Source organism: Poecile atricapillus, chromosome 7 (assembly GCF_030490865.1).
Source record: "Poecile atricapillus isolate bPoeAtr1 chromosome 7, bPoeAtr1.hap1, whole genome shotgun sequence".
NCBI lineage: Eukaryota > Metazoa > Chordata > Aves > Passeriformes > Paridae > Poecile > Poecile atricapillus.
This window is the reverse complement of record NC_081255.1, coordinates 15337748-15365627: the sequence shown is the minus strand read 5'-3', so window position 1 is coordinate 15365627 and position 27880 is coordinate 15337748. Positions and strand designations below refer to the sequence as shown.

The 27880-nt window shown below is 37.9% G+C and overlaps 1 protein-coding gene across 7 annotated transcripts; it reads right to left on the bottom strand.

Moving 5' to 3' along the window:
* Position 1: 1 nt before the first annotated feature.
* FRRS1 (ferric chelate reductase 1) lies at positions 2-27880 on the bottom strand. Of its 7 annotated transcripts, none has more exons than XM_058842481.1 (19): positions 27741-27880; positions 27525-27611; positions 26664-26861; positions 17613-17768; positions 14875-15070; positions 14509-14645; positions 13785-13879; positions 12984-13134; positions 11981-12160; positions 11016-11114; positions 10348-10495; positions 9690-9806; positions 8780-8895; positions 8413-8499; positions 7370-7467; positions 7143-7201; positions 6224-6367; positions 5072-5133; positions 2-4966 (listed from the first exon to the last, which is right to left on the bottom strand). In XM_058842481.1, exons 4-19 carry the CDS (start codon positions 17661-17663, stop codon positions 4874-4876), a joined length of 1833 nt encoding a protein of 610 aa, XP_058698464.1. In that variant the 5' UTR covers positions 17664-17768; positions 26664-26861; positions 27525-27611; positions 27741-27880; the 3' UTR covers positions 2-4873. The 7 variants fall into 7 exon arrangements, with proteins under 7 accessions (XP_058698464.1, XP_058698466.1, XP_058698465.1 ...); XM_058842483.1 differs by having other exon boundaries at positions 26664-26816; XM_058842482.1 differs by lacking the exon at positions 27741-27880 and adding an exon at positions 20793-20837 and having other exon boundaries at positions 27525-27725.

Sequence of the window (27880 nt, the reverse complement as noted above, 5' to 3'; positions counted from 1 at the left end):
AGGTGCAGCCACTGCTGGGCACAGTTCTCCTGCAAGTTTCAAGGCTCCCACCAAAAAAAAGGCTAATTCTTTCCACATGATAGAGGAGGTAAGGGCCCTAAAAGCAGGTTCAATCACACCTACAAAAAACCCATCCTAGTCAGATTTTCCAGTGCATAGTTCTTGGGGAGAAAAAAATGCCTCATAGCACACTATACCATTATATTGAAATCAGTACAACAGCTTTAATTCACTAGGTCTTAGTCTTGTTTGTAACACTAAACAGATAAGGCTCAGTTTGTGTCATTCTGGTATACCTGACTCAAATTATGCACCAGCAAAAAAAACACCAAAAAACAAACAAACAAAAAACCAAAAACACCAAAGAAAACCCACTAAACTATAATTTTTCACTGGTATTTTTTTCAAAGCAGGAATCCAAAGTTACTACCTCATACTGAGGCACGATGGTAGTAATTGACTGATTTGTAGCCTCTAAACATTTGGTGGCTCCCAGTCTGATGTGGGTAATATTCTCAAATTTTAACACTTGTCAGAAATGGTTACCTGGAGAGTAGAATAATAAATATGAACAAATAAATTTTATTATAGTACAGTTTCTCTATGTCTATCCTGTTGTTTGTTGTTGTTATTTTATAGTGGATTTTTTCCTTATGCTTCTTCTGTTATTTCCTGGTTGTGAGAGCAGAAGGCTTCAGCCTCAACTCTTAAGGATACTCCAAAAAACAAGAGTAGGTGAATGATATGAAGTAGTCACAAACAATTTTTGCAACAGCAGCAGATGGCTATGGACACTCATCCTCTGCTCCCCCAACAACCTGTTCTATTAAACTTAAATAATATGGAAAAAGGGAGCAACTACCATCACAATATTAGTCAAAGTAGTTTAAAGGAAAGACTGAAAAGTTTTGTACTTCTGGAAAGCAGGAATGTTCATCATCTGAGTGCTACAGCCCCAAAGTTTTCCTACATCCTGTATCAACAGGAACAGAAAGGTGGCAAATCATCTTTTCAAATGTCAGTAGAGATGCCATGCAAAACTAATTCATCATTAAAGCCAAGTGATTTCTAAGGCCCCACAAGACAAAAGTCTCTCTGAAGCAAAGCTGAAGCTGCAGTTCTTCTTAAGTGCATATCATTTGTGTGGGATGATTGTGATAAATTGCTACTTCAGAGTGATGCAGTTTTGTGGTTTACATTATGCAAAGTCACTGTTGCACAGTAGAAGGAAGACCAACAGAAGCTAAATAGTGGTTGAACTAGGTCAGGTATAAACTAAACCAAGTGGTTCCAAGCCTGTTCTGAAGAACTTGTCCTGTCCCACTTTCTCAGGTATACACAACCACTTCCTCCTTCACACAAACCCCTTAGAGAAGGAATCAGATTTATGTGAGCAAAGAATTTCTCAGACCTACTAGCAGATCATCCCTGTTAACCATCCTTCCATTCACTTGGACACCACTTACTTCAGCCTGCACCAAAGGTCTAACACCACTGAGGTATTAACTTCTGCACAGAAATGCAGAATACTGCAGTTTCCCCTTAGTGATCACTGTTCATCTTCAGTTGTCTGCAAAAGGACAAGACCCACATGACAAAAGAAAACCATCCATACCTGCTCAAACAAAAGCTCAAGCATAGATATCAAGCAAACACCCATTCCAGAATGTCTATCTGTATGAGTTGGCTTGAATTTAAAGATTGAGTTTCTTAATAAACCTTGAGAATTTTTCCAATTAGTTCATTTAGGAACGCTTCCTATTTTGGAAAGCCTCTACATGTCAACCTCTCGCTGACAGTTTACAGAAAGCGAGCAGAAGTGCTGTTATTTGAACAAGGGCGCCACGTAGTGTTACAAACTGATGGAACACAAAACAGGAAATCTCTCCTTAGGCTTCCCTGGGTAAAGGAAAAACATGGCCACTATTAGACAGAACTGGAAGTCTCCCCATTTTGTGATTTTTTATGAAACAGGAAACAATGTAGCACTCAGTGTAAGAAGGAGAAATTAAATACACCTTTCCGTGGTTCGTGCTGCAGCCTGAAATGTCAACTAGCTAAAAATTACTAGAAGTAAAACAAAGTAGGTGTGAACTCCATTACATTTGAACCAAGTAATTTTAGTTCAAAGTGCACACAGGCCAAGAACGTGACTGGTAGCTACACCAAGAGCAGATGACTGGTATTTGGAGGCTGCACCTAACAATCAAAACAATAAACTACTTGTGACACTTATCACAAATTTCTACCTGCCATCTATGTTCCTGCCAATATCAAACACTTCCACAGATTTTTTTTCAAAGGAGTACACAAAAAACTTTGGAAGACACTGGAATACAATGGCACATTAATTCCTCTAACTAGTTATTCAGGAAAAGGGCAGGAGTGGTGGTGTGAAGAGAAATTAGGTAAAATTAGCAAGTTTTTCCATCAATTTAAGTTACAATACTTCATATAAGGGCTCCCATAAGAAACTAGACAATACTGCAAGCAGTAGAAGAAGAAAAAAGTTATCCAGAGCAACTGACAATTTTGCCAATTTTAAAGTTGAATTACATGTGGAACAAGGACATTTTTTTTCTTCTTGAGGAAAAGAAACTCCTTTAAAAAGTTAAACTATTTTAACATTCAATTTCAAAAATCATTTCTCCAGGAAGGATTTACATAGTTTAATGTATAAAACAACAGCTACAAAAAAGAGACAATCCATTTTGCTCCTAGGCAAGACTTTTCTAGTTTCCTTGTGACAGCATTTTCACATTACTAAAAAGGACAAGAACTTCTATTGAGATATTTACATTCATGTTTTAAAACCGATGTTCATTGTTACATGTAAATTAAACAACCCTCAGTACAGCTTTTGTATTACAGAAAGGATCTGGCATTAATCTTAATTTAAAAAGCCATCAATCATGCCTAGGTTGAGTGATTTTTCTTCCATAAACTCACAGCAGATGAAAGAGTCCCACAAGACTTTTTAACAGTAGATGAGCCTGAGATTCCCAGGCTTTTGAGATCAGAGTTGCCTAAAAACACCCAACACTCACAACCCAGGCTGAAGGACAAGAAGCATGGGGCCAACTGTGTAACTCATTTCTTGGTAACTAACTCATTTCCCTTTCCCAATCTGCACATGACTTTTCTAAGGGAGATGATTCAACTTGGACTCACTGGCAGTCAGCTGCTGCTGAAAAAGAGATTAACCCCAGCTCCATAAACACCCTTATGGCTAAATCAGATATCTGAGCAGCCAGAAAGATCACTGACTACAAGCAAACACGTAGCTTCCTGAATATTACCTGTCCATGCAACAGGCTGCACTATGGACTTGGGAAGGTAGAGAGAGACCAGACAGCTTTGGTAACTGCAAAATACCACCACCTGACCCACACCTACAAGTATTTTAGAGCTGGCCACACTTGTAGAGATGTTGCTGTGAAAGTCTATACCAAGTCAGGCCTCACTACTCACTATTCTATCCAATACTCCCAACACCTTCATTCCCAACTGCCTTAGTAGCCCTAGCCTAAAAATATACTTTCAATTGTTGCAACTAAAAATCAATACTTTCCAGTAAGAAAAATGAAAATGTGTGGGAGCAAGCTGTTTAGAGCCACGTAACAACTGCAAAGCACTGTAACTGCACAGTGTATTAAGGTTTCATTTTAAAAATGCCCTTTCAAGAGTATCCTTCCATACTTAGACAAACCATGAACCAAAAAAGTTAAATATAGTCTCTTTTTAGTCTCTGTACCTAGTTCATATATTAGAAGAAACCTTTTGTTGTCTAAAAAATTGCCCTCCAATATTCTTGCAGAATTGTTACATAATTCTTATAGTTCTGTCTTCTAGATATGCCAGATGAAAGGGCTCTCACTTAGCACTAGCAGAAGCTGCTTTTCCTGAAGTTGATCTAGCTCCCAATTTATGTTTTGCTCAATAGCACAAATACAACTGCAACGTTCCAGAGCAAGTATTTTCACTCCCACTAAAGCATCAATTGGCATAAAGCCATCTTATTCACACAGTCTAGTAATTCAAAACAACCAAAGACAGTAAAACAGAAATCCATAAACACAGATAGGTTCTTCCTAGCTGAAGAAGGTTTGAATTTGGGATAAGTCAGAATAGGTTTGAATGCATTTATATTGCAAACATGCTTCCTCTCTTTATGATTTAGAAGCACCAAGAGGGTTGAGACAGAGCAGTATTTTGAATGAGGCAAATGGTGGTTTTACTAAAGGACTGAAGTTCCAAAAATCCTGTATTTGTTGTGTAAATACACTGCTCTTAGAGCAGACAGTGCTTTTTGCATTTTAGTTTTATCTATTTAGCTCATGCATCAACCTGCATTTGTGACAATTTTTCACCAAGTTTCACGGCTTGTTTGGTTAGGGATTTCCTTATGCACAAGACCATCAAGAGCAGGAAGCTGGCACATGAGATATTATGAAAACACAGTAAAGTGGACAGACTGATCCAGATCAGTCATATCTTACCAGTTCCCCCAACAATATTCACAAAAGGTTTAGGGAACTATCAAAATAACATTTTCAGCACACCTTCTCAATCTCCTCTTAACCTATATAACTAGTGTGCTTAAAAAGTAGAGCTTTCATTCCTTACTCAGGCAAAGGTTCATTAAGAGTCCCATCAGAAGACAGCTTTTGTAGGACTGCAGTATTCCTCTCTAAATTTGAATTCCAGACCTCCCCAACACTGAGCATGACATGCACGTGCAGTTATTCTTCGATTACATCTTCAGGGATGTTGAAGAAAAAGGACATGTTGAGAAAAAAGTTGTAATAAAAGGTATTTCTTGCAGATTTTTCAACTGCACAGTATTTTGTCACAAAATTCTCAAATACTTATTTCATACTTGGCTGATTGCTATCAGGAAGGCAACAAGGAATACTATATTTCCACAGACATAGATGGTTAACACAATCTGTTTAAACAGACGACCCTGCAAGAAAAGGGGAAGAAAAGTCACTGAACAGTCAGTCTTTTTATTGGTTTAAACAAAGAATCATCCCATCTCACAGTATTTAGTTACCAAATTGTGACTCACCTCTGCTTCTGCAGATGTTAGTGACTGCAATATCTGTACTCTGTCATCCTCTATCACTTCAGCTGTTCATGGGAAGGAAAAAGAGAAGTCAAGTCTGATCTTAAGAGGAAGGGGATTTTCATTTTTATACCAAAGTCTTCATTTTATGCCAGAGTCTTAATCCTATGACTAAGTCTTATACAGCATCCAATCTGAAAAAGGACTTGTAAGTCTCATTTGACATTTCATGACCTGTCACTGTCACGCTCGCAGCACAAATTAAAAATTGTTCTGGAGCTGACCTACAAAAAGTAAATTCTGAACATTGAAGTAAAAAACCATTTTGCCTCTTTTGCTAGATTGAATAACCAAAACACTGAGTTTTGAGCAAACACCTTTTCTTTTTGTATTTTGAGATAACCGTATTTCATTAAGAAGTATTTTCATTAGCCAACAAGAGAACACTCATTGTCCAACCATTTCGAGTTTATTTCCCTATTTCTAGCAAGCAATTACTGCAGTAAAATTTAAATTCACATATTTTATAATCACTTCTCCTCCACATGCCACCTTATACAGACAGTTAATCACACTTCAATTCTGCAGCTGTCTCATCTCAGCCTTAGACCCAGGCCATTCATGTGTGCAGTCAGCTCCTCTCCACAACACCAGCCAGAGAAGATAATAATTTCTAATGAAATTATTACCCCTCTCTTCCCTAGACATACTGGAGTCAGGATTTCATATTCTTTCCCCAGTTAGTCAAAATGGCAAGCATTCAAACTTGCTCCTACAATAACAGCAATTTATCAACAGTTAAATGCAGATTAAATCTGCATGAATTAATCTGGACTTAACCCACCTGGGATCAAAATTATGGCAAAAAATAAGAGTCTCAGAAAATACTTACACATTTCAGTCTGCACATTTCAGTCCCCCTATGAACTGTGGTTTGAGAAATGAGAAGCTACCATTTAAAATGGCACAAAACCCACTCTTCTAGAACAGTTTTGTCTTGAAAACTGTTTTTCTTTCATATTCATTTGTCTATAGAAGACAGGATACTATTACTCAAGACTTACTCCCTTTCAGCATCCAAGTTAGAGGCCAAAGAACACACTGGCTTTATGCTCAGCAAGCAAGGGGATAAGAGGCGTTGTGCTAGGTTTGTACCTTTACGAACAAGACAGTAGCTGTGTATTTCCAGCAGAACATCAGTACCAACATGCCAAGCTACAAAGCCAATCATTGCATAGGTGTCCCACGGGTCTGGCAGGTCAAGTGCAGGCAGATCCATTCCCAAGAACATAGTCACAACTGTTCAGTAAAAGCAAGATTTAAAAAACAGTAAGAATGTGCCAGTGTGCTTTAAAAATGCTCTCAATGCTTTTGTAAATAGATTTCCCATTAATTACCTAAAAGTGCTGGAGGAATGAGGTTAAAGGAGTTCATACAGCTGAAAGTTGTTGAGAGTTTTTTTTGGGGTGGGATGGGGGTTGTTTGGGTGGGGTTGTTTTGGGGTTTCTGGTAGTGTGAGGGCCTACCAGAAAGACAGGAAGAAAAGAAAAAGGCCAAGATAATTTTCAACCTGCTTAGTGCCCCATCACATTCCAGCCACACAAACACCAGCATCTGTGTCTACCAACAAGAACAGTCACCACAATATTAGTATTTAAGGTTCCTGTCAAAGCTTGCCTCTATTATTAGAATTAAACCCTGGATTAGAATCATTAGAATTAAACTTCTGGATCTGTAAGTGAAATTCCTGTCTCCCATTCAATAACATTGAAGTATGCAACTGTAAGAACACTCATATCTTCCAAGACAAAAAGAAATTATGAAGGTAAGGACAGGTCCTTATTACAGAGGAATTTCAGATTTGTCAGTAATTCCCTTGATTTTAAAGTCACTTCATCTCTAAATTGTATCCAATGGCCCCTTAAAACTCACAGAAAAGATGGCCAAGAAAAAGGCACTTCAGACATGCCTGGACTGGATGTCCATAGATGTTTTAGAAGAACAACAACCCAAATGAAGGACAAAGCTCCTTTAAATCAGTTAAATGGGAGTTACAACTATTACTTCTACTCACCAGCTAATATTCTAGCTGTTGTACCAGCACTCCAGTGAAACCAGTTAAACAACTGCCTCCTACAAAACAATGAAACACATTTTATTGATTACATAGGTGGAGGAAGGGGGCAGAAATCAAAGAATGTTTTTGCCTACTTTCAAGCTGTAAAAGCTTCCCATTGTAAAAAGAATATTTAAACAGTCACATTGAATTCCTGTGGCTGTAATTTAATGAGTCAGTTGTACCTTGGCGCATGACGAGATGGTCTGAAACCTGCCATAAGTGGTTGAAAGATTGTCAAAGCCATCACAGCACAGCCAAGATAAGGATGAAAACCTGCTTGCTAAACAGAGGACATTTTTCTTAAATATAATATCTATATAAACAGACAGAAAAGACACAAAAAAGTTGCAAATTTTATTTTTTCTCGTAAGTTACAGTGGAGCAGCACTGGCAGAGGCAACAGGACACAATAAGCTGCCCTGCTTATTGTGTCCAAACATGGAGATTGTTTGCCTTGGTAACAGATACACTGGTACATCTGCTCAGGGTTTGTCCCACCTTTTGGCTTTATTGAGAAATTCTACCAGCTGAAGATCAGACTAATATGACTATAAAAGCCAGAGACCATGCTCTCCAGCCTCAATCCTGTGTCTTCAGGATAAGCCTATTTTATAACTCCTCCCAGCACTGGTCTTCTCTCTCACCCTAAAACATTTTATTCAATTTCCCTACTTCACACACATGTGACTAATTCTCCCACCTTGAATTCAGATACTGTCTAGACTTTCCAGCTTTTGATGTCACCTTGCATGAAATAGAATACAGGTGACAGCAACAGGTATATAATCTCTATCTAGCTACTGCTCTGGACTACACTTATCACCAGATGCAATTATGTCTAAGTTCACAAAAACACTTATTCCCAGCAGGTTTACCATGCTAATATGTCAGCCATCACACCCTTACTCCCCTCACAAATTCATATTCTCTAAGGAAACAGTACATAAAGATACTGAGAGCAAGGAATATTTTTAGGAGAAAGAGGAAGGAAGGAAAACACTGAAGGTTTTCAGCTGTAGTTTAAAGAAGACAATATTCCTCTTGTGTGTTGCTAGGATTTGAAATCAGCCTGCTTAAGAACATCTTTCAAAAAGCAAGATGCACCTAAGCAAAGAGAGATTTGTTTAGAAATAGTAATAACATATTAGCTGTCAGTGGATTTCCTCATTCATTTAGTCCCACCTCTACCTCTGAGTTACCAACAAGACAAAAAGTACACACTTACTTGGCTCCAACCTCCTCGGTATACAAAAGGCAACACAAAAGAAATGCTTGTCAGCATGACTGTGACTAACATAAGCATACGATGCACCTAGAAAAGTTAAGTTTGCTTTTAGAAACTCAACAGCTCTCTTAATACATTAAAAGACATTAAGTAGATCTATAGTTAAAATATTCTTAATCCCTACTTTAGACTTTATCTTCACTACTAAAGTAGGTGAAATTATGATTTTTAATTGTTCCACTTTATAGGATTAAAGAAAGATGTAAATCATAGCATGTTTAGTCGATTTCTTGGATCAAGTGGTTTATAATTCTGCTTGCAATAATGCTAGAAAATACAGCTGGAAATATGTGGAGATTCTGCCCACCTGAAACCACAACTCCTTTCCAAGTAGGAATGAATGAGACCAGACAGGTTTGAAGAATCGTGCAACAATAACACCAATACTAACTGTGGTAATCCAAGCAACAAACATTAGTGCTCCTGAAAATAGAAAAAACAAGCAATCCAACAAGGTAAATGATAGGTAACTTAAGCGCACATGAATACAACTTCCAAGACTCTGTAATAGTTTAGTCCATACGCACATGGTCAGAATCTACCCATGACTGAAAACATATCACCTGGTTCAGGCTACAGCTTCACAGCCTTTATCTTGCTACAGGACCAAGATATCCATGCAAAAGATAATCATACTTTGCCCACATAACACAACAGAGCAGCTCTGACTACTGCACATTTCACACATGCTAAGTTTCACACCACACTTTGTACATACTGGTGAGAGAAATCATTCTATCACCAACTCTGACATCAGAGGATGAAAAATGACATTGCTACAATCTGTGTGACAAAGAATGAGTGGCAGTTCTATCACAGACCTTCATTAAAGTCCAGTAGTGTGGGAGAAAAAAATTCCCATTAACTTCAGCGGCTCCAGACTGCCAGTCAAGTGGTTTCTCATTTCAAATAGAACTAAACTAAAAATGCAACTACAACAACTTGAAATAGAGAGAAAGAGATAAACAAGTCCAAATTATAAATTTAAGAGAAAGAGCAAGGGTGAGTTCATTTTCCTGGGCAAAAAGAATCTTTCAACACAGCTCTTGAAACAAAAAGTTAGTAATTTCACTCTACCAGCAGAGTATCAGATCTGGCTAGTCAACAGAATATACAATGTAAATGCCAGAAAGACACGAGGGAATACCAACCCTGCAATAACCCTCCAGTCTCACCAAGTCTAAAACTGGAAGACAAAACTAGAAACTGCAGCTTACCATGAGCCTTGATAAGCCGTGGGGCCCGGGAACCTCCAATATCCTGAGGAAGACCTGTGACGTTGTACAGTCCATTGGTGACAAGGGGCTGACGATGATGTTTGTATATGAGCCCACCTGAGCAATGACAAAGTGGTTTATTTCTTGCTAATGAAAGCCACTGCACTTGTAAGTGTGCCCATTTCTCATTCATGAACTCAAGCCCTGTTGTGACCACTGCACATAATCATACAAACTAACACACAATATGGTAAGAACCTAACATCACCTAAGCTATCCTGCGTGCTTAACATGCAAAATGCAACTCACCCAGCTACAGTAAATACCTCCTTTCCTCCACTCCATACACAAGACATGAAGAATAATTCCCTTTGATTCTAGTTTCCATTAAAAAAATAAAAGAAAGATGTGGCCAGTTCTCAAGAAGTTATTGGTTCCTAACATCAAGTGAGCATACAACACATTTATAAGTAAATTTGCAATAACTTCCACAAGCAAACCCATGATCCAGAGAAGCAGTAAAGGTGACTAAATTAAAGGCCTCAAACTTGGAAACCTTAGTTTGGACACATTCTCATCTAAGCTATATCTTATAGAAGGGTTACTAACTCATTTGGAACTGTTAAATGAAAAGCAACCATATGTAAGTCAAGTTTACCTTCACTAGCTTCCCCATCTGCCAGAAAGATGTAGTAACTGGTATCCAGGTTAAATCTCCCTTTATAAGCAGGGAGACGAATACTCCTTCTGAAAGAACATTGAAGAAGGCCATCTGCAAGCCTCCATGACACTTCTTCAAGGGAATTCTGTAAAATAGGAGATATTTAATACCCAGTGTTTTCAGACTGGCAGAGTAATTGACTTAAAAGTAACCCTACAAGAGAGGCACTGATATATAAAGAAAAAAAGTGAATGATTGAGGGAAGGGGAGGGTCCCTTCTAAATTGGCATGCAAGAGGTATGTCAGCAAGTCAAAATAGCAACTTATGATTTGAATTGATTGTAACTTAATTTTTACAGCCCATAATAATGTTTAACCCAGGACATACCAGTTGCAGCTGCCATTCTAGCAAAGAGATAGACCAATATTAAGCACGAAGTTTCTAAATAGACTAAGCTCCCATCACATGACTATCTTTACACATTAAATTCAGACTTCCAAAGTTAATATTTTCTAGGAAGTAGGAGCCCAGCCAATCTCACCTTAGAGAATTCTGGATCCACCTCAGTATTTACACCTGCTGTACAAAAGAAAAGCACAAAGCAGCAGCATACCTTACTTCAAAGCTACATCTGTCAAAGTGTCTGACTTGTTTTAAAATGTACCTCTGAATCCAAGAGAGGATGACTTCGCTCCTTCAGATGGGCAGCACTCACGTGAACATGGTGATCCTCATTAACACACAGGTAAGCATCATCACCACCCTGCAGAGTTGAAAAGAAAAATATCTATAGCCCAATAAAAATACTACTGGCAGTCTTTAAAAACTCTTTGACTTAATAAAAGCAGCAAGACCTGAGAGATTTCTGTAGTTATCAAGCTGTTATTTCCCATTTCACAAACATACCAGTATTATTACTGAGAAACCATATTGTCAAGGAGATGACACATAGAAACATGCATTATGAATCATACTCCCCTCCCAGAGTAACAACTGCATTATCAGAAGTTTCTTCCATTATTTAGAATTCACTAAATTAACTAGACTAGAGATGGATGTTGGAGCTATTTAAAAATCCTCTTCAGATACAAGATTTTTTTCCTCCACAGCTGTAAAAAAAGTGTTGTTAAGAAGCAAGTGTTCCTGCACTAGGGATATGAATATAAACAGCATCTCCTTTGTGCAACAAGTAGCTTATAGATTATGCATTTGTCAACAGCATCATCCTTTCACTTGAACATAATTTAGAATGAAGCATCTTTAAACATCTTTAAGACTGTTTGTATAGAAGTAACATTCATGGATCAAATGCAAATGGTTTTCAGAACAACAACTCAGCTTCTGAGGGGTAAGATTTTTTTAATGGGTAAATAAAGATTAATTTAACCAGGAATTTCAGTCAGACAGGCTGAATTCTGCCGTAAGAGATATCCATAGAGAAATTCTACTGCAATTATTCAGTCCTGAGATAACTGAATATGTGTGAGAAGTGAATATCCACCTATAAGAGAAAACCTGTGTTTTATCACTATGGGAGAATCACACCTTGTTCCATTTTCCATATGCATTTCCATTCAAACTTGACTAACATCACAAAAAAAACTATGGAAAATAAAATAGAACACTCACCATCCACTGGTCATGGGAAAATGCAAATGCTAAATATCCTTCACTTGGACCACTCATTTCAATAAAAACTGAGCTCTCCTCTTGTTGGAAGGATAGAAAAAAACAGGATGCACTTCCAGGATCACAGTTTGTAGGGTTCCTAATGCAGAACTTCATAATTCCACAACCTGATACACTAAACTAAACAATTAAGAAAACAAACAATTTGTGAGCAATGAGAGTTTCTATTCTCTTCCTCCTTTCTACCCATGGTAGGAAAAAAGTATACAAGGAATAACATCATTATGTCAACACACCAATCTCTTAAACCATGTCTACAATTACCCTAGGATTACTAAGTAAAATAATGGTGAATTCCAAGATAAATTTGATTTCAATTTCCACTTGAAAGACATTAAAATAGAATAACATCAGAAAGTCAGTAAGAAGTTCAGAAAAAAACTTCCTCTGGTTTAGTAGTTGGAGAGATAATATCAACTGTAAGATGAGAAAGAAAAGAAGGGTACTACAGCTTTATGCTTGCTTTTTAAAGTAGAAACTCCACTGATACACATTGAGAAAATACATTGATTTTATGGCACAGTTATCCTGGATCAAATAGCAATGCTTGCTTGATCCATTCAAGACTCAGTAATGGAAGTCAGTAACACAGATGAACTCAGAGAAGAAAGCTTCTGAGCCTGAAGTTGCTAAATAGGAAGTCATGAGTCAAGACCAGATTAAGTCTTTTCTCATCTCTCATGACCAGTATGCACAATATTTTCTGATCATTAATTTCTAAATGTCCTGTTAATCTTCTGATCTGTGTGCAGCACGAGAACATTTGACCCTGCAAAGTTCAGGCAACTCAACTAAGGGTAGCTGTCATGTTTTTAGCCTTAGATATCACTTGCTCATCCATCATCTCACATTTTCTGTTAATCGGCTGTATCAATGTCATCTCATTAAATTCTGTTCATCACAAGCATTAAAGAAAGCCTGATTTAGCTTTATAATTACTTACTGGCTTTGATATGTAGGAAACTGGGTGTGAAGTTGACATAGCCTCTGACGTTGCGTGCAAAGGTGGTGTTGGGGAGAGGACATCAGGCTGAGAAACAATGGGACCTGGAATCTTTACCCAGAAAATCCTGTATTTCTTCACAACTGTCGCTCTTAAAAAAAAACACAACACACACAGAATCATTATTGTATACATTTATAGCGGCCTGCTACTTTAAAAAAAAAAAAAAATTTAAAAAAAAGAATCTATAGTTCACTAAATTTGTAAAACTCTCATCTTTATTGAGACCTCTACCATTTTCTGAAGTAGGAAAATATCTTAAATCTCAGTAGAAAAAGAATTTAAAAACATAATACCACATGCTGCAGTGGATATAAGAAACATTCATGCCTATGGCATTGATTAGAACTTCAGAGAAGACTTGCCTTTATCCTGTAGTTCACAAAAAGCTAGTAGTCTAAGAGAAGAATATACATATCATTTGGTTAGGTGCAGCAAAGAAAAAGATTCTTAACAGTGTATATTGTAGGTATGAGAAGTGAGAAGGTATCTAGAAAAACTAAAGAAAACAGTCTCCAAATCCCCTTATACTTTCCCTGGGGAGACAAAAATAAAATAAAATAAAATAAATAAAAATCAAGCTCTCTCTAAAAAGTTTCTGCAGCAAATAAGGGGTGTTGAATTTTCAGGCCATTGGACCCAAGGTCTTTTCAGTTGCTGGATAACATTTGACACAGACAATGGTACAGGTTTACCTTTTCTGCATTTTAATAAATTAGAATTGATATTAGGTTTACTTACAGAAACTGTACATGTTTTGGAGCATCTCCAGGAGCAACCCAATAAACTTTTATGTCTTTCTTTTTTGATTTACTTGTGTGACTGACAGCTGAATTCTGGAAACACACGCATATCAAGAATTACATAGTGGATACACATTTTGTTATTTAACACAGTCAGCAGAGTCCGCAACTAAATCTTACAGAGACACTGCACAACCCCAGGGCAACCGGCTTTTCCTCAGTCAGTCACAATCAGCTCAAGTGAAGTGTAGCACTGCAACTTAGACATACTAACAAGCTTCAAGAGTAAAAGGAATGACTTTCAGTCCAGAAGACTCCACCAATGAGGTAGAGGTCCCTGCAGCATTTATGCAGAAATAGTGATGTTTTCTTAGTAAGGAAATGCTTCACTTTTCGACAATAAGAGGATGAAGAGACAGTGCAATGGCTCCTCCTTTTAATATTAGGAATACACAATGTTCATTGTGTAAAATTTGCATTACCAAATGCTGCATCTTCCTGCAGCAGTCAACAGCCTTCTGTCACCAGGACAGTTTAAACAGCTCATAAGAACAGTCCAGAGCTGCAGTGAGTCATGCCTCTATACCCCAAGTTGGACCCATTTTCCCAGAGACTCACCGAATTCAAATAAGATTACATGGGTTAGCTCTGTCCTATTGCAGACATATTCCAGTACAAGCCCCTCCATGCCCAGTGAATCATTTTAAGGCACTGGACTCTACCTTGGTACGACCACATGTCAGCAGCTGAGAACGCCTCCGGTCAGCCAACACAAAAGAACCAACTGCAGGGCTATCCAGATGTTCTGCATCCCGGGCTTGTATGAAAAATCCTTCAAAATCTGGTCCAGACAAATGAACTAAAGCAAGAAAAAAAACAAAACTAAGTTTAACTCTACTCCAGAGGAAGAAGGAAGTATTTCAACAATGACTTACCAGATGCTCATTTTACAAGTACTGAATGATGGTTAATGGATTACTTAAACAAGATTCCACTGCTTAGATAAATCCAGTATAGAAAACTGAGGAAAGACATACTATAATACAAAGAAACAATAAATTAAACTCTTCAGCTAACTGACACAATACCTTCTATGCTGTCCCCTGGTTTAAATTCAGTCCCATTCACTGCAATGGTGTGCTCAGGTGACAGCTGAGGAGAGCTACCATGACAGGGTACCATGCTAGTACAGGCTTCTCTTACTTTTCCATTTGGATAGCCAACCACAGATGCACAGAGGCAAACAAACATCCAAACAGCGACAGAAAAACCAGACTCATCCATCTGTTTAAAATAAAATTTACAGGTAGTTAAACACAATGAATATTTATATTATAGGTCACCACTCCTCTTTAGGAAATCAGTTGAATGGTAGAATACAAAACCACATTTAAAAAAAGCATTTATGAGAAGACACCACTAGCAGCTGCTGAATAACTTCTGCTTCTGATAACTGCCAGCCATTGTTAAAATTTTCAGATACCATATTCAGGCCATCTACAGGTGATTGATGGATCCCTCCATCCACTGGGTGGATTATTTCCCTCCATGCATTTTGACAGCACTTTTAAAATGTCTTTTGCCAATCCCTCTCCTGCTCTCTCTCAAAAAAAAAAGAAAATAAAAACTTCAAGTTGCACGGGACAGATGGATCTTAAAACGTGCTTCACAGATATATAATGGTCAACAGTATTGAGGAACTACACAGCTAGTATTAAGCCCACTTTTATTAATCATAGTTTCAAATTTTGCATCATTACAGACTGCCTGTTGTTTCCACAACCCATGTCTATTCCCTCACATATGACAAATAATTCCCCAGTAACAAGTTCTTCTTTCTGCAGGAAAACTCAAGTTGGCAAATTCCAGAAATAATTTTTATACATGCAAGAGTGAGAATTTGGTATGAAGATTAAGACAAAGAAATATGTATGTTTGCTGTAGACAAGCACAAGACTTCTCCTTTGAACTCTTTCTTTTGGATATTGGGCCTCTAGACAATTAGTCAAACAATGGATTGCTTGTCACACTCTTGTCAAGGGAACTGCATGCAAGAAAGGCATGGGATGGTAGGACCCCAGATCCTAAAACAGTTATGTCACCCCTTAACCTCAGCTTTGATTATAGTGTTTTGTCCCAACACAACACTGTTTTCATAAAAGCTGCAGCAATTGTTTTGCTGCACAGTAGTATGGAGGGCTTACAGCTGTACTGCAGTTTACAGAACACCTTAGCCAACAAAAGAAAATGTTTCCACATCCAAAAGGTAAGGAGAACAGATATAAACTTCCTTTCAATCCTTAAGCACAAGAAGCAAGTTATCAGCTCTGGTGGAACATGGACCAGGCAAGTTGGTTAGCCTTCTGGAAGGGCCATGCCCATTTTGCAGCAAGTGATAAGAAGTATCGTGTCATGAAGTTCCCTGACAGCATGGATGGACATGAAGATAAGAAACACACAGAGCCATTTCAGACTGAACTCTTGATACCTAAAATGCAGTCAAATGAAGACAAAGCACATCATAACACAACAGGAGTCATCAACGTGAACTCCTCCAAAGTTCTCATACATGGAAATACACAATTTCCAAGGCAATGCTGTATTTGTACTTCAACATATAGGATCCTCAGCAACCTTGCACCACTAAATAGAAGAAAATCAGAGGTAAGAGTGTGTTGCACAGTTAGGTTTCAAGAACTAGAAAATAAAAACCCAACATTCAACTCCTCCCAAATATTCAAGATAACATTATGATAATATCTTTCACATTTAGTTAAAGTACTTCCTCATAGTTCCAGCACTTCTCCAAATTGTCAAAAGTTTACATCTAATTGATTTTATACACAAGTTAAAGATGCCTATAGAAAGCTAAAGGCTAAGGTTCAGTACAATTATATGTACCAGAGAAATTCTCAAAACAAGAAGAAATAAGGCTGCATATCACAGAGACAAGAAAAAGAGTAGGGTAGTATTCTGCTTTAAGTAGCAGAGGATGTGGTAGGGATGTAAAATGAAACAAGAAACATTCTTGTCAGATTCAACTGACTCAAGAGCTGGCAGAAAAAGATTAAGTCGAGATTAATAGAATAAAAAAAAAACCAAAAAAACCCCAACCAAAATCTGAAAAATATTTGGATAAACAGAGAGCAATAAGTTGCTTTTTCCTGTGTTGAAAACAACTCCTACAGTCCCTGCAGGTATCAACAGCTAAGAAAGCCATGGTAACCTAATTGCTCATCAGCACAATGCACACAGTCCAACTCAGGATCTCTTCATAGAGCTTATCTTCTTCCAGCTGTTTAACTTCATTAGCTGCATGGTGTGAAATCTAAAACTAACATTAGAGAGGAAGAAAAGATGAGACAACAGGCAAGGCAAACATACTGTCAGCTCATAGGTACAAAAACTGCCATCAACAGAAATTTCTCCTGAGTACCATCAGACAAGAGGGCAAACAGAAAAGAGCCACCTGAAGAGAAATAAGCTATATTAATACAAGGGGGTTATGATGCATTCCTTTAGAAATAAACCCCTACAACGAGAAACCAGACAGTCTTGCTGCCTAAGAGTCACCTCCCTCTGAATTAGAATTGCTCTTTAGCTTTGGTTGGCCTCTTCTGCTTAGTTAAACATGGTCATTTCACAACAGCTGGACTGAGCAAGGATTCATAATAATTCATTACTTTTAAAATACAAACACACCCACCCATGTGCATAAAACAACAAAACATGCACACCTCAGCATCTTGTTCCTTCTAGGAAAGATAATTTCAAGGGCATGTGTTCCAAAATTATTTTTTGTAACCGTTTGAGTGTAGGTCCTTACCTTACAGCCAGTCCTTCTGTTACAGTGACGAAGACTGAGTGAAACTGCCATTGATTGATTCTCTGCTTGTAATAAAACAACTTATATTGTTTTGTAAGCTCTTCTATTTGGCTTGCATCTAACTGTATTAACTTTTACTGTACCCAGGAAGCTTGTCTGAAAAAAGAAACGGTACACACACAAAAAAAGTAAGCTTTATAAGAGCATCTTTACTCCAGGCACATATTTTTTACAGCTTCCCCACACTTCAGCTGAAATGCAGAATGCTGTAATGAAGCACTGACTCTGCAGCTTCCTTTACTTTGTCAGACACTTCCCCAGACCTCAAAGAGCTTCATACTAAGTAATTACTTAATTATCTTCTGGTGCAGTTAAGGATGGGCAGGGGAAACCTACACTCAACTTTTAATACTTCTTTCTCAGCTTTCAACAAATTTGCAGCATGATTTTAAAGCTCACTATGCATTTAGTCCCTATCAAAGAGATAACTTTAGTTTAAAATAAACAATTTTTAAAATATAGTGACTTTGTCTTGTTTCCATATATCTCAGCAAGAATGAATGAGAGGCAAGGATTTTGCCCTGTTCACTTGTTTGCTTTAATGATTTTGCTCAGGCAGCTGGACTGCATAGAATCTTCAAGGCCACACCCTTGCAAACTTTTATGTATTTGAAGAACCCAAAGCTGGAAATTGACCTAAAAAGATGCAGTTTGTAACTTCAACTAAAGCATAAACACATTTTCTACCAGTTATCATAAAGCCATCTCCTATGCACATTAACAAAAAAGAAAACAAAAAAAAAAAAGAAACTAATATTCACATAACAAGATGCAAAAAAGATACCAGAAGAACATGGCAAGGCTTCCAGATAAAATAAGCCATAGCTTACCTTTATTCATTAAGGCACACAGGTTTAGGAATTTTCTCTAAAGCAATTCAGAAATCTTGCATGAAAGGCAGCAGTTACAAGGGGCTTTAAAAACACCACCAGATTTTAGTTTGCTTCATACCTACTGCAGATAATCTACGAAGCAAATACGCTTTCCAAAAAACTTGCAATATCCACTTTGTGCACTCACTGGCATCAGCTTAACCAAAGCACTACTACAAAGTTAGAGCAGCTCCTCGGCCCCACTCTCCTCTCCGGCACCTCTCTCTGCGGCAGAACAGGGTGAGCGGTGCAGCGCAGCCCCCCGCCCCTGGCTCTGCTGCAGCCTCCCCCGCGGCCGCGGCGCTTTTCTGCCTGCGGGCCGGCGGCGCGCGGGGCCCGAGGGGCGCGCGGGGCCCGGCCGGGCGGGGCGCGGAGCCGCGCCCGCTCCGTGTGCCCGCCCCAGGTGCTGCCCGCCGGGAACCCCCGGAACCGCGGCTCTGGAGGCTGCTACGGCACCTAATTTCTTTGGAGCTGGAGGTCTGGATGGCCGTCCTGGGTTAACTGAGTTTTACTAAGCGATTGGCCTCGTCAGAGCTTACAGAGTTCATTAGCGGTGCCGTTCCGCGGATCGAAAGGTGGTCACATATACAGGCTTGCAAAATCGGGCCTTTCTTATCAAGAAAGCAAATAAATACTGGCTGTAACTGGGGCTTTGCTGGCAGAAACTGCAGTTGCTTACACAGGCTTCTCTGACTTCTGTATTTAAATCCAAGATCTCAATTGCTCATAAAGTGGCATAAAATGACAATTACTTAAAAATCCAATGGGAATTTTGCCCTCCCACAGCACAGAAATACTGTGTTTTTGTTAAAATTAACACCTGTACTGGAGAGCTCTAGTGATTCAATTGCTTACTAGTAGTTCTAAGCAGTTCTAGAGATCTTAGTACTATTAATTCGATAATATTTTCTAAAAAAACCCCACAAAACTATCTACTAAAATACAACAGACTAGGAAATGCTCTGTCAGCATTCGCTCTTTTCTCAGTTTCTATAAAAGCAGCATTAACCTGTGATACTATATTAAGAAATATATTTAATGTGAAAAACAATAAGGGATTACTTTGCCTAATCAGAAAAATTATTTGACTGTTACACTTGTATTATCTTGTTCATGGGAGTCACTGGGAAGCTGAGATGTCACTTGGTGTTCAGTAACTTAAGAAACAAAATGCATAAGCAATAGCTTGAAGTGAAATATGGCTATTTCCCCCTAGCTGGGGGAAAAAAAAAATCTGTTTACAACTACATTCGTAAAGTTCCCTTATATGAAAAAGTTTGATACAATTGCAGGCCTAAGTACATAGATGCTTTATTATGTGCTTGTGTGTTTTAAATTAATACAGATGCACTATTAGTAAGACAAATAATAACATAAATATATTTACAGTAAGAAAACTGGTGACCAGATGGACCTGTATTCTTCACAATATTTAGGTTCGTAACTTTCACTGAGTATAGTGGAATTAATATACAAATATTTCAAGATATTTAAGATATTGTTTTAGGGTCTTGGCTCATTGACAGAATGGGGTATATATGTGTGAAACTTTATAATATATACCAATAAATATGGAAGTAATTTCCTCATTAAGACTCATGAGGAGGGATGAAAATGCAAGCTACAATTCTGTTGGAAATGGTAATCAGAGTTTAAGAAGAAAAAATCATTTTTCTGTGAAAAGTAAAGAGGGTAAGGGAGGGAATACTGTTTTGCTTATCATTGTATAGCTTCTCTTATTTCAAAAGATGTTAAAAGAGCTAAAAGAGCTAAAAAGCTGTAAAGAGCTAAAGAGCTATAAAGCAAGAAAACCAAGAAAACACCAGGGAGAAGATAAACTAACTCTGTAACTACTGAGTACAAGTCCCCATACTAATGCATGGGCAATCATCACCTGGAAGGGCTCTTTTCAAACATACCAGTCTCCTTAAAAAAATAATAAAATCAATAGTTCTGCAGCCTCAATGAAAATGTTTCTATGAAAGGGTACTGCATGCTAATTTTTTAGTGTCATATCCAGTATAAAGTAAATAGAATGCATTAGGGTATATGAACTATAAAAAGTCCACAGCTACATCTTCTTTGTAAAGTGTACTGCAACTGTTGTTAGTGTGTTCATAACAACTCTGTATTAATTACAAAGCACATATTCTAACTTAACCAAATGAGATAGACATAGAGGGCTGTGGGCTGGGTTTGAATATTCCTGCAAGCCTGAAGAGACAAAGCACTGTAACCTGCTACTGACCTGGGTCAGAGGATGAGGACGTCAAGTGGCAAACGAAGGGCACATCTGACATGAAAAGAAGATTATGAGTTTTTTGCATGGTTTATTATAGACACTTAGGAAAGTAAGTGAAAGTTTATAATATTGAAAGCAATGGGAATTTCGTAGAGGAGACTTCATTCCAAGTATATAAAGAGGAATTTCTCTTGCTTAACAACCGAGAAAGCAATTAAGTAAATATATGTAATTTTGGAAATTAACTATTGTGCAGTCCAAGGTTTATACTGATAGCTATTCTATTTTTTAAGCCCAAAGCTACATGGAAAACAATAAGCCGTTGAAGAGAACCCATGTTACTATGTGATTCCTTCTAATCAACTTTCCTCTCTGGTATTAAGCTAACTGTTCAGCAAAACTGTGGCATTTTAGGTCAGACTTTGCTCAAGTTTCATATAACAGCATTGAGCTATATGTTACTAGCAAGGTTATCACCATAAAACATCACTGGAGTTCACATTCAGTGATGTGCAAAAAGGTTGCATCTCTATTGGATTGTTTTGATGATGGGTAACTGGATCAAAGAATTTTTTGTTGCTAGTGTTACCTATTTTGAAATACTGAAATCTGTTCTAGAAAGTGCATTTGGATTTGGCTAAATACATGCTGGACACTAGGCCTTCTCTGAAGATAACAGTCCTAGCACCAATATTTACTCCCCTCTCTCATGTAAACTACATATATAAGACTATGCATTCCAAGATTTTTCAAGCTTTCAGTATTTTTCAAGCTTTTTGTCATTATTTTCTAGTTAAATATGTATTAGGGAATTAATAACAATATTTTTATCTTAGATATGAAGAATTCTTCCTATCAAACCGATTTGTATATGATGGGGAGGTTTTGTCACAAAGAGAGGAGGATGTTGAGTCCTTGAAACAATCCTTACCATCTAAAAGGATAATTATGATAAAGTCACAATGTAGGATGAGATATTTTTCCCTATAATTAATAATTTATCTTCCCTTGAGCTTTGGCACTGTTTCACACTTACCTGTTTTACCAACTGACTTTTAATTTACAAACTAGATTAAAGTATTGCCCTTATGCTCAGAAATTTCTTTCTACTGTATGCAGTTTTTGGTTCTTTACGTTACTTTTAAAATTTTTTATGTCACACATGAAATTCAGACTTGGAACGGTATTTATATGGAAATACTTGTTTACCTAGAGGTAAAAGGCATTTTACAGTTTTCAGTCAATGACTGTAACAAGCCGCCTGGTGGCAGTAGCCAATCAGTCAAGTAAGGTTTCCAGTCGACTGCACAGAAACCTGCTTTGGTTTTGCATCTCTATTCTGACTAAACAGGTGAAGTTCCTGCCCCATAGCTTTCTACCAAAAAAAATGTATTCACTTTGACTTAAATAGATTTTTTTTTTTAAAAGAAAAGTACTTCCTTGCTTATCTGAAACAAAATATTTAAGATTGGTTCCCTGATATCAATTTGAGACAGGTCTGTATAGGTGTTACGAGAAAATTACACACAACCTGTCACTTTTCTGAGAGTCTCGAATTATGCAGTGCACAGCACACATAAATTGATAAAGGACTTCAGTAAAATCATTTCACGCCATTCAGGTGATGTGGGTCAGTGCTTTATCTGTTGCACACAATCAAGGTTTATCTGATAAAAGTACTGCATTATTAAATTTGAGTTTTCTTTATTTTCTGACCATTGCTGTGATGTTTTTTTAAATTATTGATTTTATTATATCAGCAAGATTTGATAAGTTTTTATTGTTCTGCTTTACAGGGAGCAAAGAGCTTGCTGGCAAAGGCATTGACCTGCAAGTGCTTCAGTGTAAGGCACTTTAGACCCGATTACAAAATTCGTAATGTGAAGCTAAGATTAATTGAAATCTCGTACAACATTCTCTCACACACTTGTCAGTTTCTTTGCCAGCCAAAATCAATTCCACCATTGTCCCCCATCTTTTTTCTTCTGCCCTTTCATTTGGATAAGGAATTAATTTTCCTACCCTTTTTCATCTCATCTCAAAAATCCTTTCGCAATCAACCCACTTCCATTTCTTCACCTTTTCTCAGCAGCTCCTAACATGACTCCTCTATGGTTTCTAAATGCATTCTTTGTTCAGACCCAGCACATCTGTGGGTTTTGCAGCTGCTCTGGGTTCAAGCACAAGCAGTCCTGCTGGAGGGATGATGCACAGCACTGTTAGTTGTGGCAATGTTCTCGCTAGTACATGCCCAGTGCCCTGTGGGGGAACCATGTGGTGCTGGTTTGAGTCTCCATGGGAAGGGCTGCAGGGATTTTAGCTCTTACTTTACCAAGTCTCACTTAAATGTTTGCAGAGACTTTCAAAAGCTAATAAACCGGTCAGACCATAACAGAGCTAGTAAAAGGCACATCCAACATTGTGAGCTGTGAGAAGAATAAGGGATAGAAGATTGTTTTGCACCAGTTTTCAAGTGCTGTAAGCAGCAATCCTTGATTGATGAGCACAGGGGAGTATCAAGCAAGGTGAAAAGGGTCCCAGTCCAGACATGCTATGGAAAGCTGCCTCCTGCACAGTCAAGATAGTACATGGTCACTTTGGAAGCCAATACCTCCAGGGACATTCCAAATTTTCTCAGAAGCAAAATATCAAAGCTGTTGTATTGTATGAGACATTAATTCCTCCAGCTGAAATGGAGAGCCAGTGCTTTGTGCAGAGGTAGGACACTCAAAAAATCTGGACAGCAGCAACAGTTTGTCCCAAAATACAGCAGTAATTCCTAGGTTGTGGGTGTTCACATAGGAACCACTGCCCAGTTATGGATAAACAACTTGTCATCAGTAATCCAAAACTTAAACTCATGGATAACCAAATGACCTGATGATATCAGTGAGACAAACACTAAGGTCTTTCATTTTCTGGTAGCAGCATCTGGAGATGGTTCAACTGTAAATGCTGTTGTGCTCTGATTGCTGTATAGCAAAAAAGATTTGCCAGTCTGAATTCCAGCTTTGTTGCACTCTAGTGCAAACCACTCATATCTTCTTCCTTGTTCTTCCTGCTTATGTTTAATATCTTTTAAAACAAATGCTTGAGGTAGTCATACATTTGGTGAAAAGTTTTCCTTCTGCAATATATTACACCATGTTAGCCTGTTCAAATTACCCTGGCTTGAATACTGCCTGCACTGAATGATTAAAGAGCAGAACTACAGTCCCCAGTATTAGCTTGCAGATAACTTAATGTAATTATTTCTTTGATTAAAAATCAGATTTGAAATATATAGAACAAAAAAGCTAAATCAATTGGTTACCACTTGAAGTCCTATCTAGGTAAGATTTAAGGATTATTATTTTAATGGACTAGGAAAATATTCATGGTATTCTCAATATAGTTTGATTTTTTAGGAAGGAGCATCATAAAGGAGATGGAGTGTGCAAGAGAGTCTGAAGATTTATTTTTGAGGAGGAAATAGATCTGCATGATAAGACACTGCTACAGTTCATTTAGGAATAGATCCATTGGAGTCTTAAATCTCAGCACTTATGTGAAAAGCTACCTTTAATGACATTTTATATGGTCCTCTTTAAGGATATTTGCATTGAATTTTACAATTTTCTATTATAAATTAAACTCTATTAAAAATTAACTTTTTGTGGATGTTAGAGCATTGATTGTTTGAGGCCACACAGTAAAAAACAGCCAAACTAGAACTGAAAACAAACCCAAAATGTTAATATTTGAAAGGTCAAACCAACACTGTCTTACATGAAAGGTTAGTAAGGACAAACTAAATAGGTTTGTGTTCTAGCCCCTCCATCTCCAATGATTTCTGACTTAAATAAACATTTTTATTCCAGCCTATCATTTATTCACTGCGCATCAGGATATTGCAATATGTTTAGCCATTTAGAAGGGACTTTTTAAAAAAAGCCATAGGTGATTATGTCAATGTTCTCACTAACATTTTCACTCAATACTAGATTCTAATGTCCAAGAACATATCCAAATTTCTGCTGAGCATGTAACTGTCTAAGAAAGCTTCTATTTTCAGTCACTGCATAGCAAAGCTCTGCCTCAGAAAAGACTGAAGTTTAACCAAACTGCAGAGACACAGTTTTAAAGAAAATAAACTTTCTTGCAACTTCACATTTCTGGTTGAGAAATGTGAAGTAGAAAACAAAAGCTAGACAGAAGACCCCACACGTCCTAAGCTTCTTATTGTTTGAGCAATAACAACAGTGTTAATTCATGAATTTACAGAGCATGAGTGTAGAGCATTGAGAAAAAATGTGCTCACTTTAAATTTTATAGTCTCTTATTTCCTGTACACAGGCCAAAGGAATCTGCTTTTAATTTTAGATGTTCAGCTAAGTTCCCTCTGTGCCAGTTGGCTTTTACTATTGTTATTGGGAATTGTTTTTCTGTTACTAAAAATAAAAAAATCACTGCCAGCATGTAAATACTCTAAGTTTTCACACTTTACGGTGTGGGAACTTAGAGTATTTTTTACCCTTTAAAAGTACTTAGAGTACTTTTACCCTTTAAAACATAAACAATATGACATTAGTGAGATGTGACACCCGGTGAAAAGCTCTCCAAAGTGTATTGACACCACTTCTAGGAAAAGTGTTCTGCAAACACAGAACAGTTCTTGCCTCCTGTTTTGTGTTACAAAACAGGAGGCAAGAAAAGAGGACCACTAGGAGGATGCATGTAAAAGGACTGAAGAATTCCAGTATGGGTCCATTCAAAAATACTGCAAAATTATTTCCTGATGATTAACATTGATATGGTATGCACTCTTATTCTGAAGCAACTATTGATCATTTCCTGCTGTGGTATATCATAATCACACACAGAGAAACTGCAAACTGAAGATAAAATGGCACCATGAAAACCACCCCTTAGATGCCAATATAGCAAATGCTCAGTTGGTGTTGGCTATGTTCTAGACAAAAGTGCAATCCTCAAATGTAGTACTTGTGCATTCATGTTTTGCTGGTGTGGTTTCCACACAGAGAAAAATTGCTCAATTTACATGTGGTAAATGAACACAGACACAATATAAGGGATGGGCCAGCACAAGAGATGATGCTGATGGAGAAAGGATTAGAGAAGTCTGCTCTGTTCCTGCTCTTCATCAAGAGACCTGCAACATTCATTATCTTTGAAACAGTATTTTTTTTCATTGAATTGAATGCAAATTAAATTATACTGTTCCAATTATTAAGTGATTTCACAGTACCTAGGAAATTTTTTTTTGCTCTGTCGTGAATCAAGGCCTTTATTTACACTGTTGACATCTGGTTTAGCTACAGCCACATATGATGTCAAAATAACTGGCTCAGGATTGGTTTCCTAACAATTTTTGTCCAGGACACTAAAAACAATTCTTTTTCACAAACTTGGGTACATTCCAAAATCTGTTTCAATGCATAGTATGAGATATATGCACATAGAGATGTACCAGTGCAAACTTAGTAAGGGTAGGGTGAGTTTCTGTATGGAGTACAGAAATCAAAAGAGCCACATTTTAAAACTTAGTAACAGGAGAGAAACTGTCCTCAGTAATAACCTTTTGGTTCCTATCTTGCTTTTCACAAAGTATTCAACATGCATTTTAGGATAACTATTTATGCAGAGGACTTGGCCACAAAGGCATTATTTGCTCTCCCTCTTTTAGAGCTGCTCTCTGTGTAAGCATCTCATGAAATTTCTAAATGCCAGCCCATTTGCAGTATGTGACAGGACAACAGCAAGCCTGGAGGAAAAGACTTGTGCAAGGCTCTGTGGCAGACCAGCTGCAGTCACTTCAAGGTACTGAAGCTTGCAGAGGACCCTAGAAAAAAGATAGTCCAGATCTCTTTCAATTACCTCTGTTGGTTTTGTTCCTATGACTTCCGTAAGTGTTGAAGCTTCTTGTATTTCCCATTCCTATGTTGTATCATCTTTTCTCGGACACATCCAATTCAGAGGAAACAGCCAGCACACCAGGAGAGCCAGGGTTCTGCTAGGTGCAAGTCTGTCCTGTATATGAATGCAGGCCAGCAAGGTGAGTAAAGAATAAAGGGGCTGGAAAAGACAAAGGACAATGGGAGAATTTTACTGGGCACTCAGGAAATAGCCATGTGAAATAACTCAGATTGTAAGTATCACATCTGAATCATATCTGAATGAGCCTTGATGAGGTGAATCTTAAGGGAACTGCACTCACAAGGGTACTTTTTCTTTTTCCCCTCATTCTGTCTAGGAATCCTAATATATGTCAAGGGCATACAACAACTTGTATTCACCTACACCAAAATTAAAATCTTTCTCAACAATGCCAAAAATCATTAACTGTAATGAGGAATAAATAGATTTCTTGACACTTGCAGAGAGATGAGCAAGTGAAAGAGAAAATAAAGGAGAAAAGCTACCAAATGATTAAAAAACTTTAGTTTGAAATGAGTGGAAGCATTTCCATGAATATCAAGACCTTTGGACTTCTCCTAAATGCACTGTAATTGTATGAACACCCTGCAGTAAAATACACTTATAAGGGTATGCATGGGATGGCTGGCAGTAAATGGTTAAGCCTGAATTGTTTTGCAGACTCCTTCCAGTTCCACAACATATACCACCTTTGAGAAGAATAAAAAAGGAAAAGCAAACTCAGTATAACACAGTCCTATCTGATTGTAAATTGAGAAGCACTTTTTTTAATGTATTTGTAGGCAATAAAAATAGACTGACCTTCCAAAGCTGCAAGGCTGACCTTTACACTGGGGTGCAGTTAATGACTTCGGTCGTGAGAGGCCTGGAGCAACCGTCCCAGGTGTTCTGCAATACAAAGCAATGGTAAGGGCTGCCTGGTGTCAGCAGCTCGGATGACAGTATGCTGCAAAACAAGGCGGCCGGAGTGTGGGGGGGGATGTTCTGGTGTTTGGGATTTTTTAGAAACCATGCTACCTCTTGGTCAAAGACAAATCCACGGAGTTTGTAGTCTTGTCCACACACTATATATAGCACTTAAACTCTGGCTGACATCATGTTTTTTTCAGCAGCGCAGCCTATCAGGATGGAGCCGGCCGCCCGGACCTCGGCGCCGG

Bases quoted from the DNA above. Each gene is read 5' to 3' on its own strand.
- FRRS1 (XM_058842486.1), bottom strand. From the start codon at position 26,721: ATGGGAAATACAAGAAGCTTCAACACTTACGGAAGTCATAGGAACAAA. The intron at 15,071-17,612 runs GTAAGGACCTAC...TATTTTAAACAG, and splicing joins ACAGAAGGACTGGCTGTAAG to ATGGATGAGTCTGGTTTTTC. The intron at 8,500-8,779 runs GTGGGCAGAATC...TAACTTTTCTAG, and splicing joins GAAAGGAGTTGTGGTTTCAG to GTGCATCGTATGCTTATGTT.